Raw genomic sequence first — 16,010 nt, forward strand, 5'->3', positions numbered from 1 at the left:
AGATATAAGCCTGTATTTTCAACCTTTTTTAAAGTTAAACTATTTTGATGAAAAAAGAAAACTCAGGGAACAGTTTCTTCATATTTTAGTTTAAAAAATAATTGAACTTGTTTCATGGTAGTGCCTTTCCTGCTGACTTCTGGAAAATTCTGCGTATGAAACAGCTTATCAAAAATGCTTCACGTAACCACTTTGATAATGAAGTAAAGCCACTCAATAAAATCCTCGGACCACCCACACTATCTTGCCCCAAGAATCGTAAAACAATTCACCACCCAACACAGATATCCCCATCCCCTCTTTTTATAGTATTCTGAGTTGGAAACTGAGACAGTTTATCTGTGCTTGTAGCAGAAGCCACCTTTACAAAACACGATGAAGTGGAATAAATTTGAACATCAGGGTATTAATTAAAAAAATGCACCACGGACACTGCATCACTAAGAAAGCCAGTAACTTTACTGAATTGTCTGCAAAATACAAATTATACCTTATTTCCAGCAGGAGAAACTTTTGAAAATTTCCCACTTTTATTCACTACAGACAGCTGAATTAAGTCCCTTGAGATACACAGATGTGGTTTAACTTAGTTATAACATCTTGTCATCTAGTGGCGACAAAGTCCAGCTTATGCCGCTGTGAGCCTCTATTTGAGTATTTGTTGCAAATGCTTGTATGCCCTCATTTACAAGCTATTTTAATTACTGTCATTTATTGGAAACAAGTCCCCAGAAAAAGAAAAAGAAGAAAAATGATAGAGCAAACCATCTGAAGCAATCCAAGTCCTATGCCTACAGTGACCCAGGTCTATGTTTCTCCAGGCGAACACGGGTACTGCACTCACACCACAGCAAAATGCATCGCGTAGCTGACCTCTCTGAATTAAACTGAGGTATGAATCAATTTGAGGTATGAACAGGGAAGGCAAAATGCAATACTCGATTGTGAAAATAACCAAAATGGACAAATTTAATGTAAAAGATATGTGGTTTGGATTGCTTCACATCTTTGGTTAAAACATATTAAGAAAACCCTTTAATTACATCTGTAGTCTGAAGCATTCTAACAGACACCAGTATTCCATCAATCTTCAAAAGATCTGCAGTGGCAGGAAACTAACGCCATATAAGTGACGACATCACAGCAGATGGCACAAACGGGAACAGATGAAGGATGCCATGCTAAGGCAACAGCCTTTATTGAGGGTTCAAGTGGCTTCTTCTTCTTAAAAAAAAAATTTTTTTTTTTTTAAAGAAAGAAATACAAAGCATTTACTCTCTGGAAAAACAAACAGAAGGATAAAAGGGGCAAAAAAAAAAATGCTAAGTTAAAAGATGCATATTTAAGGAACACAAATACATAAAAGTGTGAGAGGGCAGATATTCTTTGAAAAATTGTATTGGATTTTTTTTTTTTTAAATTCTCTCATTTTAGTTAACCTTAAAATGATCTGAGCATGACAGGAATTTTCATATTCATCATTACAAAATGTTAAATTCCATCTTTGGGAAAAAAATAAGCCATTTTTATACTAAAAAACACAGTTTTTAAAAAGGTTGAAATGAACAGCTTCCACGCACCAATGCATACAATATACGGGTTGTACAGCTTGCGTATATTGCATCACTGTTTTCAGTATTTTAGCTTCATATTGTTACCAAAAATCTTGTAAAACAGGATTAGATAAAATAACAGGTAGTTATGGGAAATGCCACTTACGGTTTTTTACTTGCAAAGAAGAATGTTGCCTAAAATGTTACTCTAGGTCGGGTTGGTAAAGTAATAATACTCCCCTGGGGCTCTGCCCTAAACTCCTGACTACAAACGATTTACTGTGATAAAACCCAAAAACCAAACTAGCTTTGCAAATACAATAAATGGTAAATTACAAAGAAGGTGTAAGGGTAAAGATAGACGAAGTCTGTTTACAGAAAGTGACTCACCACAATCAAAATTGTGCTTCTTCTCATTAAATCATTACATTAAAAAAAAAATCTCAGATTATCCCTTCACTATCTTGCCACCACTCTATACGAACTCAGCAGTGGGAACAAGAGATGACTGGCATCCATTTTCAAGTGATTCTATTCTTTTCACGTTCTTATAAAACTATTGTCAGAACTGCTATAAATAGCCAAGGCTTCTGCTGGCAAGCTAGCTTACTTTATCTTCAGCTTTAGAAATTCACCTTTTCTTTGTTGCTGAGGCAAATTGCAGGTAGAAAATTAATATGGCTATTTCTTCATATTTTCATATAATGACCCTATCCCACCCACCGGTAAGTTTCTACTGATACTGATAAACTCAAGTGTTTTGAAATGACAAAGAACGTTTGTGACATGTTTGCATATTTTATATACATCAAGTTATAACGATGGGTTATAAAGATGAGATCAAGTTTATGGTAAGGAAGATGATTTTCTTAGCTTTTTTTCCCGTGTGCATGAGTTAACATGCGTGTGTGTGTGTATTTTTAGGGATGATATTCTGTTTTTCCTCCGCATAAATGTTCTTCTTTCATGTTCCATGGATACCTTGAGTAGTGGGATATATGAAATGGTTGATCTTTTTTTTTTTTTTCTTTTTAGTATATAAAACGTTAGTACAAGGCAGGCTAGCATCCTATATGGATACAATCAAAGGTGCATTGTGGTCTAATTGTGGATTTCAGATCAAGTTAAGAAAAATATAGCCCCGTTAATAAGATCTATTGGCTTCTGCCACCCAGCGGCAGCCTTTTACAACGAGAAACACATAGCAACTATGCAAGTGAAAGAAAAAAATGGATAAGAAATAGCTTAAACATGATCTAGCAGTGCTGACATTACTGTCTATATCTTTTTTTGCTGTGTATGTCAATGCATATGACTGGAGACAAATCGACAGATCTTCACATTCCAAGAGAAGGAAAATTATTCCTGGACTGAAACATCTTTTTAACGATACGTATCAACTTTTTTTTTTTTTTATGGCACTCACTTTTTAAAGGGTCTGAAAATTAATCCCTATTGATGAATATTAGACAAGAGTCATCATATTTTCTTGAAAAATTAAAAAAGGGACATAGAGAGGTTCTTCAATGGGATTTTTTTTGAAACAGCTATTAAATCTCTTTATTGAAGAAGAAAATAGATGACATACATGCTTTATGCAGAAGTGACATTTGGGGGTCCTGACACATCAGGATTGTTCAACAGTCCTATATTGCTGACAAGATGGTTGAGGGTCAGTTAAAATAATTGGCAATGGATGACGAAGCAACTATCCCTTTACCTGCTTCCTTCTTGTCTAGCACCCAGTCTTGCACATTTTTCTTCTGTGGGAATTTATAACCTATTCACCAAGTAAACTCCATATCACTTGTTTCTAGGGCCATATTTGCAGGACATGTGCCACAACAGAGCTTCTCTACTCTGGGCGTATCTCTAAAAAGCATATCAAATTCTAGGCTGAAAACCAACCTAATGGTTTAGGATATGGGCAAGTTGTGATATGCACTTACTGAATTCCAAGATGCATGGTGAAATGGTGAGATCAGAAAGGGGCCCTGCATTTGAAAAAAATGCAAAAAAAAAAAAAAGTAACAAAAAGAAAGCATGAAAGAAACCAATCAGTATATACAATGGATGTCAGGTGACCCAATAGATTGCTAATGTATTAAAAACAATTTAGGGTGTTGCAATGTGATATGTTCTAACCCCACAGGTTATCCTTTTAACAGCTGACCTTGAACTTATAAAATGTATGCAGAGTAAAAGAAAACAGAAAGAAAATAGTTACTTAAATGTGCAACTGCACAAATATACCCCCCTCCCGCTATTAAGATAACAAAACTTCTGCTATTACCATAATATTATATATATTAGAAAGCTATACACAAGCATGTTAATTTCACAGATTTTTTAAAAGATTCTTAATATTTTATATAATTAGAAATACACATTTCAAAAACAAAACTTCTACAAAGAGAAAACAGTTATCTTGGTTAGCAAAGCATGGAGTTCTTCATGGCTTAGGGTAGTGCTTTCTATACAAAAAGTCCTTTTTGGTTTTTTTCAGGACTGTTTAAAATATTAGCGAAGCTATCAAGGGGGAAAAAAAAAACACATTTTGGCTTAAGTAAACTACAAAAAGCCACAAATGCTTTGCAAACTCTGTCTTACCTTTTATATGAAAATAAGCAAAATGTAATGTACATATTTTTATATTTTTATTTAATAAGAGATGCAGACCCCGATTTATTTATTTATTTAATTAAATACGTTAGCCCTCAAACTCCACATTTTTTTTTTTTTTAAATAGGTATGGTCCTCTTTTAATGGTCTTTGATTCTTTTTAATGAGTGCCATACGCCAATGATATGCCTGCAGGTTTGTGAGCATTCTTGGGATGTTAGGTGACCTGGCCTGTTCCTAACATTTATTTACCCATGGCCACCCATTGCCGGGTCTGTCCAAAACATCTATACATTTTTCTATATGTTGCATAACAGCTGCTCTCTCTTTCAGTAAAGATCTGCCGCTTTTGGCAAATGTTTCCTTTTGTCTATTTACAAAATAACGTTGAACCTGCAACATGACACTATCTATTGTAACATACATTTTGCAAAGGAGCACAACAGTGAAAAGAAGTTAGCCTTAAAATCTATTTTGTACAAGTGTTCTGTTGTACAACTCAAGTGCTAAGCTTATCTCAGCATTTCTGTTTATCTTTATACTGTATCACTGAGGCAATTTAAAAGTACTTTTACAAAACAGAGTACCTGACTTTTTTTTTTTTCCACACACGGCACATATAATGCATATCGACCCCCCTTCCCCGTTAAGGTATAGCACACACACACACTGCAAGAAAAAAAAAAAAAAAACTATTAAGTAATAATCTGATCATGTTGCCCATCCTTCAGAGAGTCGCATGCGCTTGACTGAGGGACTTTCCCTTTCGTCCGGCGAAGGTCTGGTGAGTCCAATGGGGGAGTGGAATTCGTTCCGGTGATCCTCTCGGTCGCTCCCATCATACGAACTGCTACAGCTGCTCAAGCTGTCAACAGGAGATCTCCCCGCCTCGTGGCGCGTGTGTTGTGGGTATCTCGAAGGGGTGGTGGTACGGTCTCTAGGAGGAGAAACAGGTTCTGACTTGATGTTGAGGCTTTGAGTAGAAGGCAGGGAGAGATTTGAACTCTGAGATAAATGAGTGCTAGTGCAAGCTCTGTAGGAGGAAAGGAAACCCAGTTACAGATGGAGGAGGCCTGGAGCCCCCAGGAACTCACAATTACATAAAACATCAGCTTAAAGACTCGCGTAGACACCAGAGCACACCCAGAGGCAGGACAGTGTACTTGGAAGCACTCAGGGCATCGCCTTCTTAGAGTGATTTAGGATGCCTTTATTGATATGGCTGGTAGTGATTACAGTATTTAACAGGTCCAGGCCTCATGAATCATAGCTCTCGTCTCTGACAGGCTCCCCAAACACATAGGCTACCATTTCAGAAAGGTTTAACATGACACGCAGGGAAAAATCATTTTGTGTGTCCATGGAGTTTCTCTCTACACTAGTTCCAAAATTAATGCTGTAATCCTTTACATATAGTATTCAGCTTTTGAATCAGAGTTCTTTGATTTATTAATACCTGTGCTTGATAATTATTTCCAAATGCTCATTATGGATATAAATATTTCCCTCAAGCTAATAAGCATGTAAAAATTAAGTTACATATTCTTCAGAGAAAACGAAGAGAGTTCAAATGTCAAATGAACAGTCCCATAAAATGTTACATAATAACTGTCTGTTGAAAAGTCTGGGAGAAGGGAAGGAAGGGAGAGGAAGAAGGAGGTTGAAATTTATCTGTAAAAAGGGCAAACCTTGGTTTAAAAACAGACATTCATTTCCACTAAGAGTGATAAAAATGTGACTATCTTCATCCTTCCTTAGTTACACTGGATAAAAATACTGTCCATTTCCACTACCATCTCAACTTTGCTATTGTTGGTCACCCCCTGCTGGTTACTTGAGATACCATTCCTCTTATTTTTAATTGGCATTAGTTGATGAACTGGGGTTGCCTAAGAAAAGGCTGCTGCAAAGGAAAGCCTCCTGTGATTTTGCTGTGTTTATAATCCTTAACCCTCTGGTTTTTATTCCTAGAGAGTTTAATTTGCCCTTCTTCCAAAATGTGGGAGAACTTGGATACCTGAAATTCTGGAGGGAAAAAGTGTGAAGCCCTTAAGTGTAGATTAGCAAGCCAACCTCAATGACTTTGATCAGGACAAACCAGAGTAACACTGCCACATCAGTGTTACTGTCCTCGCATCCTGGTTGCACTAACATCCATGGCTAGGGTCACGATAACTTGACCATATTGTCAAGAGAGTACAGAAACTTCTTTTAGCGAGGAAGAGTCAAAGAATTACCCGTACAGACGCACCCATTTTAAACAAAGGGAAGCAAGCCCATCTACTAATGTTTGTAAATATGTTACTTTCCAGTGGAGAGGAGTAGGTGGCATTAAAAACATGATTATGCGGAGGGAGAGAACGATTATATATTCCAGAGGAGAAAGTGGGGTAACTTGAAGCTGGTGTTTTGGCAGATGCAATAAAGGCTAAAGATGTATACAGATATAAAATTAGTCAGAAATGAGTTTATCTTTGAGTGATGTTTTATACAAAAGCACCACCTACTGGCAAAGAATTACTTTCCTCTTATTAATCGACAAGCTAATATAGAGAACGATATAAAGGAAAATTATTTGTTTCCCTAAAAGCCTTGCTTTTTCTGGCTTTTATAATCTTATAGACTCAAACCAGTCTTGACATTTAAATCAAGATACTACGTTGAGCATATATAATTTTCAATCACCTATTTATATTTATTTATATTTGGAGCTAATTATTTGTAGTTCATTCTTTTCTAGTCTACATTAGTATACTAATTTCTAAGAGTTTTAATTAAATTATCTTTAAATCAAGAAGACATTAAAATGGGGGGGTCACCTGTATTTCAAAAGAACCTATAAGGGTAGGCTATTTTCTCTTGGTTCAAAGTTACTTAATGATTCATTTTGATGTCAGAGGAAATCATCTTTTGATTTCTGGAAGAAAGAATTTTCCTGGCCCTGGATAAGAGAGACTATTTCACTAAGATTTAATTAAATGCTTCTATCATGAAGCACATAACTGTTTCATAATGAGTGTCAATTAGGAGACTGAAAATAAAGTAGCAAATAAACGCTTTTGTCTGCCCTTTGACATTTAGATTGTGTCTTCACAGGCAGGGTGACATGGAAAATGAGAAAAAAATATTTGGTCAGCCAGACCAGTAAAGGCAGTTAATCTAGATAAACTGAGCAAAAAACAATATATTCAACATGGCTGCTTCTTTAACAAAGGTTTTAGAAGCTGAATTATATCTTGGTTTTAAAATTCCAATGTCAACTGGCTATATAGGTTTAGCTGCATCTTCTCCTTATAGAAGATACAACAATTATTGGTTATCCCTTTCTATAAATAAATAAGTCAGTCCCTAAGTTTATCTTTCAGTGGCACTTCATTTGACACTGAAAGCACATATTAAACTTTTTGAGTAGTTCAGGGGGCTAAATCCACAGTAATGAAATGTCAATAATATCATAGATTAGCTTCACTATACCAGGATATAATGGGATATGGGACACAAAATAGAATGGAAATTTAGTTGTCCACTCGGTTATCAAAGAAACATTGTCTTGAAAAGAAAAAGTAGTATTAAAAGAATTTCTTTTTTTTTTTATTTTTTATACATGCTAGAATCAGATATAAGCATGTCGGTCTACTTGTTCTCGAGAACAACATTTTATAGTCCTAAGTAATCGTCAAATACTTCATATGTGTATGTGATAAAGAGGCAAATGGGCAAGATTAAGAGCCAGGCATGCAAGTTGTCTGTATCAAGTCCTCTGTGCAAGTTTTCATCTACTACAGATATGTGCTTTAGAACTGGGCAAACACTTGTCCTTCCCCATAATGGTCCAGAAATTAAACATGACTAGATAGTTTATTCAAATTCCTTACTGCCCCTGCCTGGAAATTAAGACTGTCAGACTATACTTAATCCAGCCTTTTAAGAAACATCTCTAGTCCAGGTTATCTCTCTCAGTATGTACTGAACGTCCACATCAACGAAGGCGACGCACAGAAACGCTTTCAGAAAACAGATTGCCTTTTTGTTTAGGTAATAAAAAAAAAACAAAATACTTAAAACTTGAGGGTCATTTCCTCAAATATTAGTATTCAAATGAATGTCACTAGCCCTTATTGACAAGTTCCTGCTGTCAGTTCTCTCTGCTCCCCACCTCAAACCAGTTTATGTTACTGGGCTTAGCATATTATTAGGCAAGTGAATCATCCCCAAACTTGGTTAGATAAAATCAGATACTAGAGCATTTTAAAAGTATAGCTTTGAAGACTTAAAGGAATTTCCAAAGTACCAAGAGCTCTATTATACTATTTTATTTGAGAAAGAAGTATGGTAAACCTCTTGGGAAACCGGGAATATATACTTAGTAAAAGGGAAATATATTCTACTCTTTTAGAGGGGAAATATATTCTACTCTTTACTTTTGAATATTGTATCTATCTGAAATAATTTGAAACCACCACAGAAGTATATAAGAACACTTTGGCTTTGAAAACTGTTTAGTTCTTTTAATTGATTTACATGGAAAGAAATTATCCATATAACTTATTTAACATAAATGTTATACCTTAGAGTTTTTTTTTTTTTTTACAGGTTAGCATTTAATTGTGTGAGCATGAGTAGTTCATTTGAGGAATTTTCTTTTTAAAAGCTACTGTGCATGTGTGAGATTAAAAAAAAAAAACCCAAACCCATTGTTGTTGAGTCAATTCCAACTCCTAGTTGGCCCTATAGGACAGAGTAGAACTGCCCCAGAGTGTTTCCAAGGAGTAACCGGTAGATCTGAACTGCTGACCTTCAATTAGCAGCCATAGCACTTAACTACTACACCAGATGAAGGAGGGCCAAAATTGGAAGGACTAGGAGGGCTATCCATTCTAGCATTAAGGGAAGAGATTAAGTACAATCAAAACTCATAGGCCAACTTCAGAGTTAAATTATACACCATGAGAATCAGTGTTGAAATAAACCCAGTGCCAAACAAAACGTTTTATCCTTTGCTGTTGTAATTCAGTTCCTCTCTAGTGCAGGGCTGTCTCATTTTCTGAAACCTGTTAGGGGCAACAGAGAACTGGATTCTTCTCATGTAACAGAAGACAGTTTTAAAAGTATGGCATAGTTAAAATATGTAAATAAATATGGATTTTTATGTACAAATGCATATTATCAGGTATTACTGAAAACAAAAGAAAGCCACGTTCAAAGAGAATATGGCTTTTTACATATCATTGATAGTTTTTAAGAAAATCTAGTCCTATAAAGGACAGGTTTTGTGAAAAATAAGAAAAAGTAAGAATGAAAAAGTTAACCTTTTTTTTGACAAGCAGCATGGACACTGGATTTGCCACTGAACCACAACAGTATAACGCCACATGTCAATAAAATCACCTGGATGGTATTATGTGCTTAGTGATAATTCCTTGGAAAGGTTATTACTGTGGTTCATATCTACTTGGATGGTCAAAATTCCGGAGAAATTTTGAACGTCCTAAAAGGTGAAACTATCGCTGATGAATTTTTACTGTATTTTCAAAGTTAACGGTTTTCTCAAGAAAGTAGGTCAACAATGTCATGTAGAATTTATTATTTACACGAAAGGTTAGGTTTCCAATGACAGTGATTAGTGAGTAAGATGTACATAACCAAACTGTGAAGGGGTGAAGATCCCATAATCAGACCACTAATCTCTGCTAAATCAATGAAAGCTAGCAGGGGGCTGGGAGTGGGGAGCACTAAGGGACATGAGCTTGTGCTATCAATCAGTGGTTTTTATTCTAAGAAATGTTTTTTTTCTCCTTAGACATATGAATACAGACCTAGCTGCCTATTCTAAACAAATGGACTAGGTTTATAGAATGTTTCTAAAATCTAAAACCTTGTTACTGTCAAATATTTTATATCTTCCTAGTATTTTCTTTTGATGATGAATTGAAGTTTTGGAGTCATTAGTTAAAGTCAAGTCCTAGGTCCATGTTAAATTTCTCTCTTTTTTTTTTTTCTTTTCAAGATTCCTCTGATTTACAAGAAGGAGTGTGAGTTGTGAATTCAGGGCTTCCTAAAGTTTGAATGTTTCCGTAGACAAATGACAGCAGCCATGTCTATGATAAAAACGTATCTCAAAGCTACCACAAGAGGGCAGAAATTCATATCCACTGACTTCAGAAAACAAAAAAAATTATTTTTATATCCAAATTTGGTAACTGATATATATATATATGTATGTAAAAAAAAAATCAATACAATATCTGCAAATACACAAATATACTAAGAATCCATTATAACTATATGAAGCCTTTATGTTGATTAAATAGCTTTTCCTATGAGTATTTGGTTAATATTAGCATAAACTCTACGGTTTATGTTAACTGAGAAGGATTCTCAAACATTTAAAAGACTTGTAACTATAAATGCCTTCTTGTTCCCCAAATGAACTACATGAAAACTAAACCAAATGAAAATTCTACCCTTTATGGATAGAAGTGGAAACAAATATAGCCTAAAATATAAGGAAAAGAATATGCCTTATTACCACAAAGCTCCCTGTCCTCTTAAAGAATAAGGAGAATATGTTTAAGCTCCTTGAAAGGTATTGATCTGATAATTACTTTCAGATTTTGATAACATAAGTAGAATTTTACACCCTCTGTGGGACATTCAAGCACATATTTGGAGATTGTCATTTATTCTTTAAAAATACACTGGAACTTTATATTATAAGAAGAATAATATTGCTTACCCCAGTTGACTGAGGGCGGATGGTGGCATGTTATGTAGGTGTTGCTGTTGCCAGCCAGTTACTGAGCCAAGGTGAAGTGCGCTGGCAGTGTTAAACCCAGAGAGAGATGACAGGTCTGCGCTACTCAGAGAATACTCTAGATTAAAGAACAAAACAACAAAGGAAAATTATTTCATTTGGAAAATTCTCAAATGTTGAACCATTCAATTTCTAACATATTCTATTCATATTATTTATGATTGCTATTGTATATTTTTTGACTCTTTTAGGGGAAGAGGATAAAACAGCAGGGACAATTTTAATGTAGAAAGAACAGATTACAGCAAAAGTAAGTGTTCCATGATGGCTTCTAAGTAGAACAGCCTGCAATTTCTAGTTTATTAGAACTACACTCTGGTATTATAGTACATAGGCATTTGATGATGGAGAAATATTTAACTATCTCCAGAAAGTAATCTTTCTATTACACCAAAGAAATAACAGCTCAATTTCCTTGACCTGGTGCTTCTATTTTGAACTTACGTTGGGTTAATTAAACTTCCAGTCACTTAAGAAAGACAAGATATGGATACCACACTTTGTCTTCCTAAGGAACCGGTAATGGTACACTGACTGCTCTGGATACCACAGCCACTAAATAAAGCTTCCAAACAGACTAAAGAGATAATATTGCTTTATCTTGCTTTTTAATAAAAAAAATATTTAATGTACTATTTACACATGGTGAAGCTACTCACCGGTACCATATGTTGTTGAAATGGCTGATGGATATCCTCCCATTCCTTGTCCTGGTAAAGTAGGAGTTGCTACGGAAACCACTGGGGTAGCCAATGACTGAGCAGACTGGGAGTTATTTATCCTTTGATTCTTTTAAAGCAAATAAAAAAGACATTATTGATTGATTTTTTAAAAAAGTTAAAAATACTGTATTTCTGTATTAGTTTTGCACATAAAGAGATAACTTGGTATAAATCTCATGAAATTAATCATTTAACATGTGTCTCTATGAACTCTGCCAACCCTATCATTTACAATCCTTCAAGAGACCAGTTGTTGCCATAGTAACCCATTACATCAGTATCTCCTAGGCAACTGAACTAGTAAAAGTACCATAGCTTTATTATGGGTAAAAACAGACTATGTTGAAAACTGATGAAATATGTATACTGTACTTCCATTGTTTCAGCTTTTATTCAAATGCAAATTAAAAAATTAAAATCAACCATGGTGGTTTTTATGTTCAGTTGTACGTACAGCAGAGAGCAGATGGGTAGAAGTTCATGCTGTACTCTGACCAGCAGGTGGTGCTCTGACCACTTTTTTCAGATTCTTTTAAACTCTCAAACTAGATGGCAAAGCAGCTAAGGCTTATATTTAACTCCTTACAGCAAGGAGATTAGAGATCCACAAATACATAAAGATCATAAAAATCTAATTACTAGAAAAAAAAGTATCTTCAAAAGTTTTTTAAAAAAAGTGTTATTTTTGTATTCAAATTTTACTCTAAGTGCTAAAATACTGAAAACAAGGCTATCCCTTACAGAGGCTGAGCCAGAAAAATAAATAACCTGACGTTCTTTTCACTTGTGAGTTACACTAGAAATTAATAGCACCGAAACATTTAGCAATATTGGCATAATCTTGTAACTTCCAGAATTTTACACTTTTTTTTTTACCACCTCCACCTAAAAGTCGCTTTAGATTTTTCCCTTGTACTCGTCATTTTAACAGAAGCACTCTCGCCACTTACCAAAAGCAGGTCGACATCCTCAGACTGAGAGCATGAGGAAGGAGTTTTATTCATTAGTGTCTGTAAATATTTAGAATTGGGCAATATCTTTTCAACAAAAGGAAAAGCATCTTCTGATAGTTGCACGAGTTTAAACAGTTTTAAAACTCAGGCTGTAAAGATAGCTCCCTACAAAGACATCCTTTGTCTCCTTTAATGAGCTGTTTGTCTCCAATGTGAAGACACTCTATCCAGTTTTCAGCACAGGTCAGTGTCTCAACATTCATTATGTCACCACCACATTTTGAAAATAAGATTGTACTTGGAAACCCCACTTGCTGGAGGAGGGGGAGCTGCACCTGGCTGCTGGGGACCTGACCACTCACAGAATCCCTGGGAAAGCATCAGTTTTAAGGGACCTGGAATAAATCTCCCGATTGCAACAGCATGCCACGGCCCACACTGGTTGGCTGTGGCCCTGTGGGAGGTTTTATTTATTAGACCTAGTCTTTTCCGAAGGGAATGTTGCATATTATGTGATTTTTTTTGGTCGATATTCAAAATTAATCTGCACTGTGCCATAATAAACTAATCAGCTTGCAGGACTGTTTTACCCTGAAGCTTGCCACAGAGCACAAAAAGAAAAAAAAAAATGTATTTGCAGAATGATCTAAATTTGTCTGCTGAATCTTGGTTTTAAATGTACTCTCTCCTAAGCAAAGCTAATCTGGAGAACACTGATGTAAGTCTCTTTGTTGTTGAATTTGGCCTCAATATTATTTTAATCTTAGGCATGCAGGCCCAGGAGAAGGACAGGTCGATGAATATTATGTATATATTTATCTTTTATATTTTTTCTTAGAAGGGCCCACAACTCTTTTTTTTTTTTTTTGATGTAAAATATAACCCTTGTTCTCAGAATGCCTAGGATTTTAAAACAATTTGCTTTTGAGAGCTAGGTATATGCAATAAGTACGTATGCGCAAAGATGAGTTGAAGTCATGCATAGGAATGTGATATATAAAATTATCACAATATACCTAAAAAAGGATTTTCAAATTAATAGGGGAAAGTACATCAGGAAATTATAGAAAACATTTTTTATTTTTGCACCTTTAGGACATAAAAAATTGTAAAAATCTAGTATGTAGTATCTCATTCATGAGTCCGATTCTACCACTGGTCAAACCATATGTCCCACAAGCAGGGTAAGAGATACTTTTTTTTTTCCTAACGGTAAATTGGAGGCTTTAAAAAGAAATGTTTTCTTTGTCCCAGAACACCAGATCATCTACAGGAGTTCACTGGATCTTGGTTATTTTTAACATGGAAAAAGCAAAAGCTAACCAATTATCAGAAATCATAGCTACATACAAACAGGGCTCCAGCAATACCATTGAGGTGTTACTTTTCTGGGAGAACTTAGGTAGTTCATAAAGTTAGACAAATACAGGAATGACAAAACATATAACAAAATATTGTCAACATTTATTTAAAATGTAGTTTTGCATTTACCACTGATGGCATCGTATTCTTGCTGCCTGGTGGAATAAGAACTCGGAGATCTGGTTTACGGTTGTTCATCCCTAAATTCATGGGTGGGGGAGATTTTGCTTGCATATTCTTGTTCAAGTTGCCAGGTGAGACCAGCAGACCTGGCGAGTTTCGGGGATTGCCATACCCATTCCCTGTTCGAACAAAACAAAGAAAGCATTCAGGGAGAAATTTAGACTCAAATATGGCCCTAGAGAATACACTACATGGGATTAAAAATAAAAGCTTCACAGGGTAAGCTGTACAATAAACACATATGGGAAGATCATAAGATGACTGGCAACTTCCATGGAAGAGTAACCAAAACAGTTAATTATTTAGTATCCCTCTGAAGAAAGATTAAAAACTTTTAATGAGGAGAGACCTAATAATATTCATCAACATGCTCAGAAGTCAGTATATACTTCTTTTCTGTTTAAAAACAAAACAAAACAAAAAACAACAGGAAGAAAGTCAGACAGTTGCTCAGGGTCTAAGAAAAGCACAGAATTGGTCCTGCGCTTTCATCGACTTGCTCGGCGGAGGCCTGGCTGGTGTGACTCACTCTTTCAGTCAATTGGTTTGGGTTTTATTTTCTCTGTCTGTGTGTCCTTAAATGAAAAGGGGCATACCAGCAAGACTGTAATTTCTAGGACATGCAGGAGGAGGGGAAGCTTCAGACACATTCGCTGTTCAGTGTTCCTTTTCTCTGCGCGAACTCTCTCTCTAGTTTTCCTTTAGTCAGGTTAACCCTCCTCACTAAGTTCAGCATGTAGCCCCAAATGAAGCTTTGCTTTCCTGCTCACACAGAACTTCAAGAAGCAGGACTCCTTCTCAGGAGCTCAAATGAAGTGATGCCGCCCCCAGGAAACTGCTGACTCACCAAGGTACAGGAATAGCCATTGATTGAGAATACTGCAAAGGTTTTCTTAGGCCTCTGATGTTTAGCACCCTACTAACAGAAACATGGATATCTGAAGGTCTCCATTTCTCATGCTCCAAAATATGCTGCTGCCTGACAGGGAGTTATAGGGGGAGTCCATGGGAAACGTGACCTGAGCTGGAAGGAGAGCCGACTCAGAAAGTCCTGGGCTGCCTTCCTCCCCTGCCTTTGATTTGGAGAGTGACGGAAACCAACCACCAGGTTCAACAATCCTTGCTAGAAAACCAGACAGTTGTTTGCAGAGGCTCTCTGAAGGAGGCAGTTAAACCTCATTGTTATTATCATCATTATCATTATCACAAAACACAAGTATCTATTACCCTTGGATCTATGATACTGTGGGGATGCAAAGCCAAGGCCCTGGCCTCGAACGCCCTGCAGTCCCTTCTGGTAGTGCATAGACATGTAAAAGGTACAGATAATACCAGACAGCCCAGGGTGAGGTGCCTACAGAACGCTCCAGATGAGTGTTGCTGAGTTCATAGGAAGGAAGAGATTATCTGATAAATATCCAGGGAGGAGGCAGGCCTTGGGCGGGGGCAGGGGGGGTGCTTTGAAAAAGGACAAGAGACAGAGATATATGCTAGGTTTGTGACTAAGTACTGGGAAAGGACCGCGGTCACAGTCTGGGAAGGAGCCCTGATGGTGCAGTGGTTAAGCACTGCGCTCATAATTGAAAGGTTGGCAATTCTAACCCACTAGCTGCTCCATGGGAGAAAGAGGTGGCAGTCTGCTTCCACAAAGATTTACAGCTTTGGAAACCCTATGGGGCAGTTCTAGCCTGTCCTATAGGGTCACTAGAGGGTCACTATGAGTTGGAATTGACTGATGGCAATGGGTTTGGTTTGGTTTTGCTTGGAAGGGAGCTAGAGAAAAGAGAGGGGTGGTGGAGGC

At 36.4% G+C, this 16,010-nt stretch overlaps 1 protein-coding gene across 9 annotated transcripts in view; it reads right to left on the bottom strand.

Moving 5' to 3' along the window:
* Window positions 1–437: 437 nt before the first annotated feature.
* Window positions 438–16,010, bottom strand: part of MEF2C (myocyte enhancer factor 2C) — a 157,715-nt gene continuing 142,142 nt past the window's right edge. For 7 of the 9 annotated variants that reach the window (XM_049867352.1, XM_049867377.1, XM_049867322.1 and 4 more), the window contains 4 exons: window positions 14,156–14,328; window positions 11,649–11,778; window positions 10,912–11,047; window positions 438–5,208 (listed from right to left, as the gene is read on the bottom strand). In XM_049867352.1, the coding sequence (XP_049723309.1) occupies window positions 4,887–5,208; window positions 10,912–11,047; window positions 11,649–11,778; window positions 14,156–14,328 (761 nt within the window). In that variant the 3' untranslated portion in view covers window positions 438–4,886. The remainder of the gene's footprint in view (window positions 5,209–10,911; window positions 11,048–11,648; window positions 11,779–14,155; window positions 14,329–16,010) is intronic. The other 2 variants (XM_049867369.1, XM_049867359.1) reach the window with 1 other exon arrangement.

The sequence above is a fragment of the Elephas maximus genome, chromosome 2, assembly GCF_024166365.1.
Source record: "Elephas maximus indicus isolate mEleMax1 chromosome 2, mEleMax1 primary haplotype, whole genome shotgun sequence".
NCBI classification, from domain to species: domain Eukaryota; kingdom Metazoa; phylum Chordata; class Mammalia; order Proboscidea; family Elephantidae; genus Elephas; species Elephas maximus.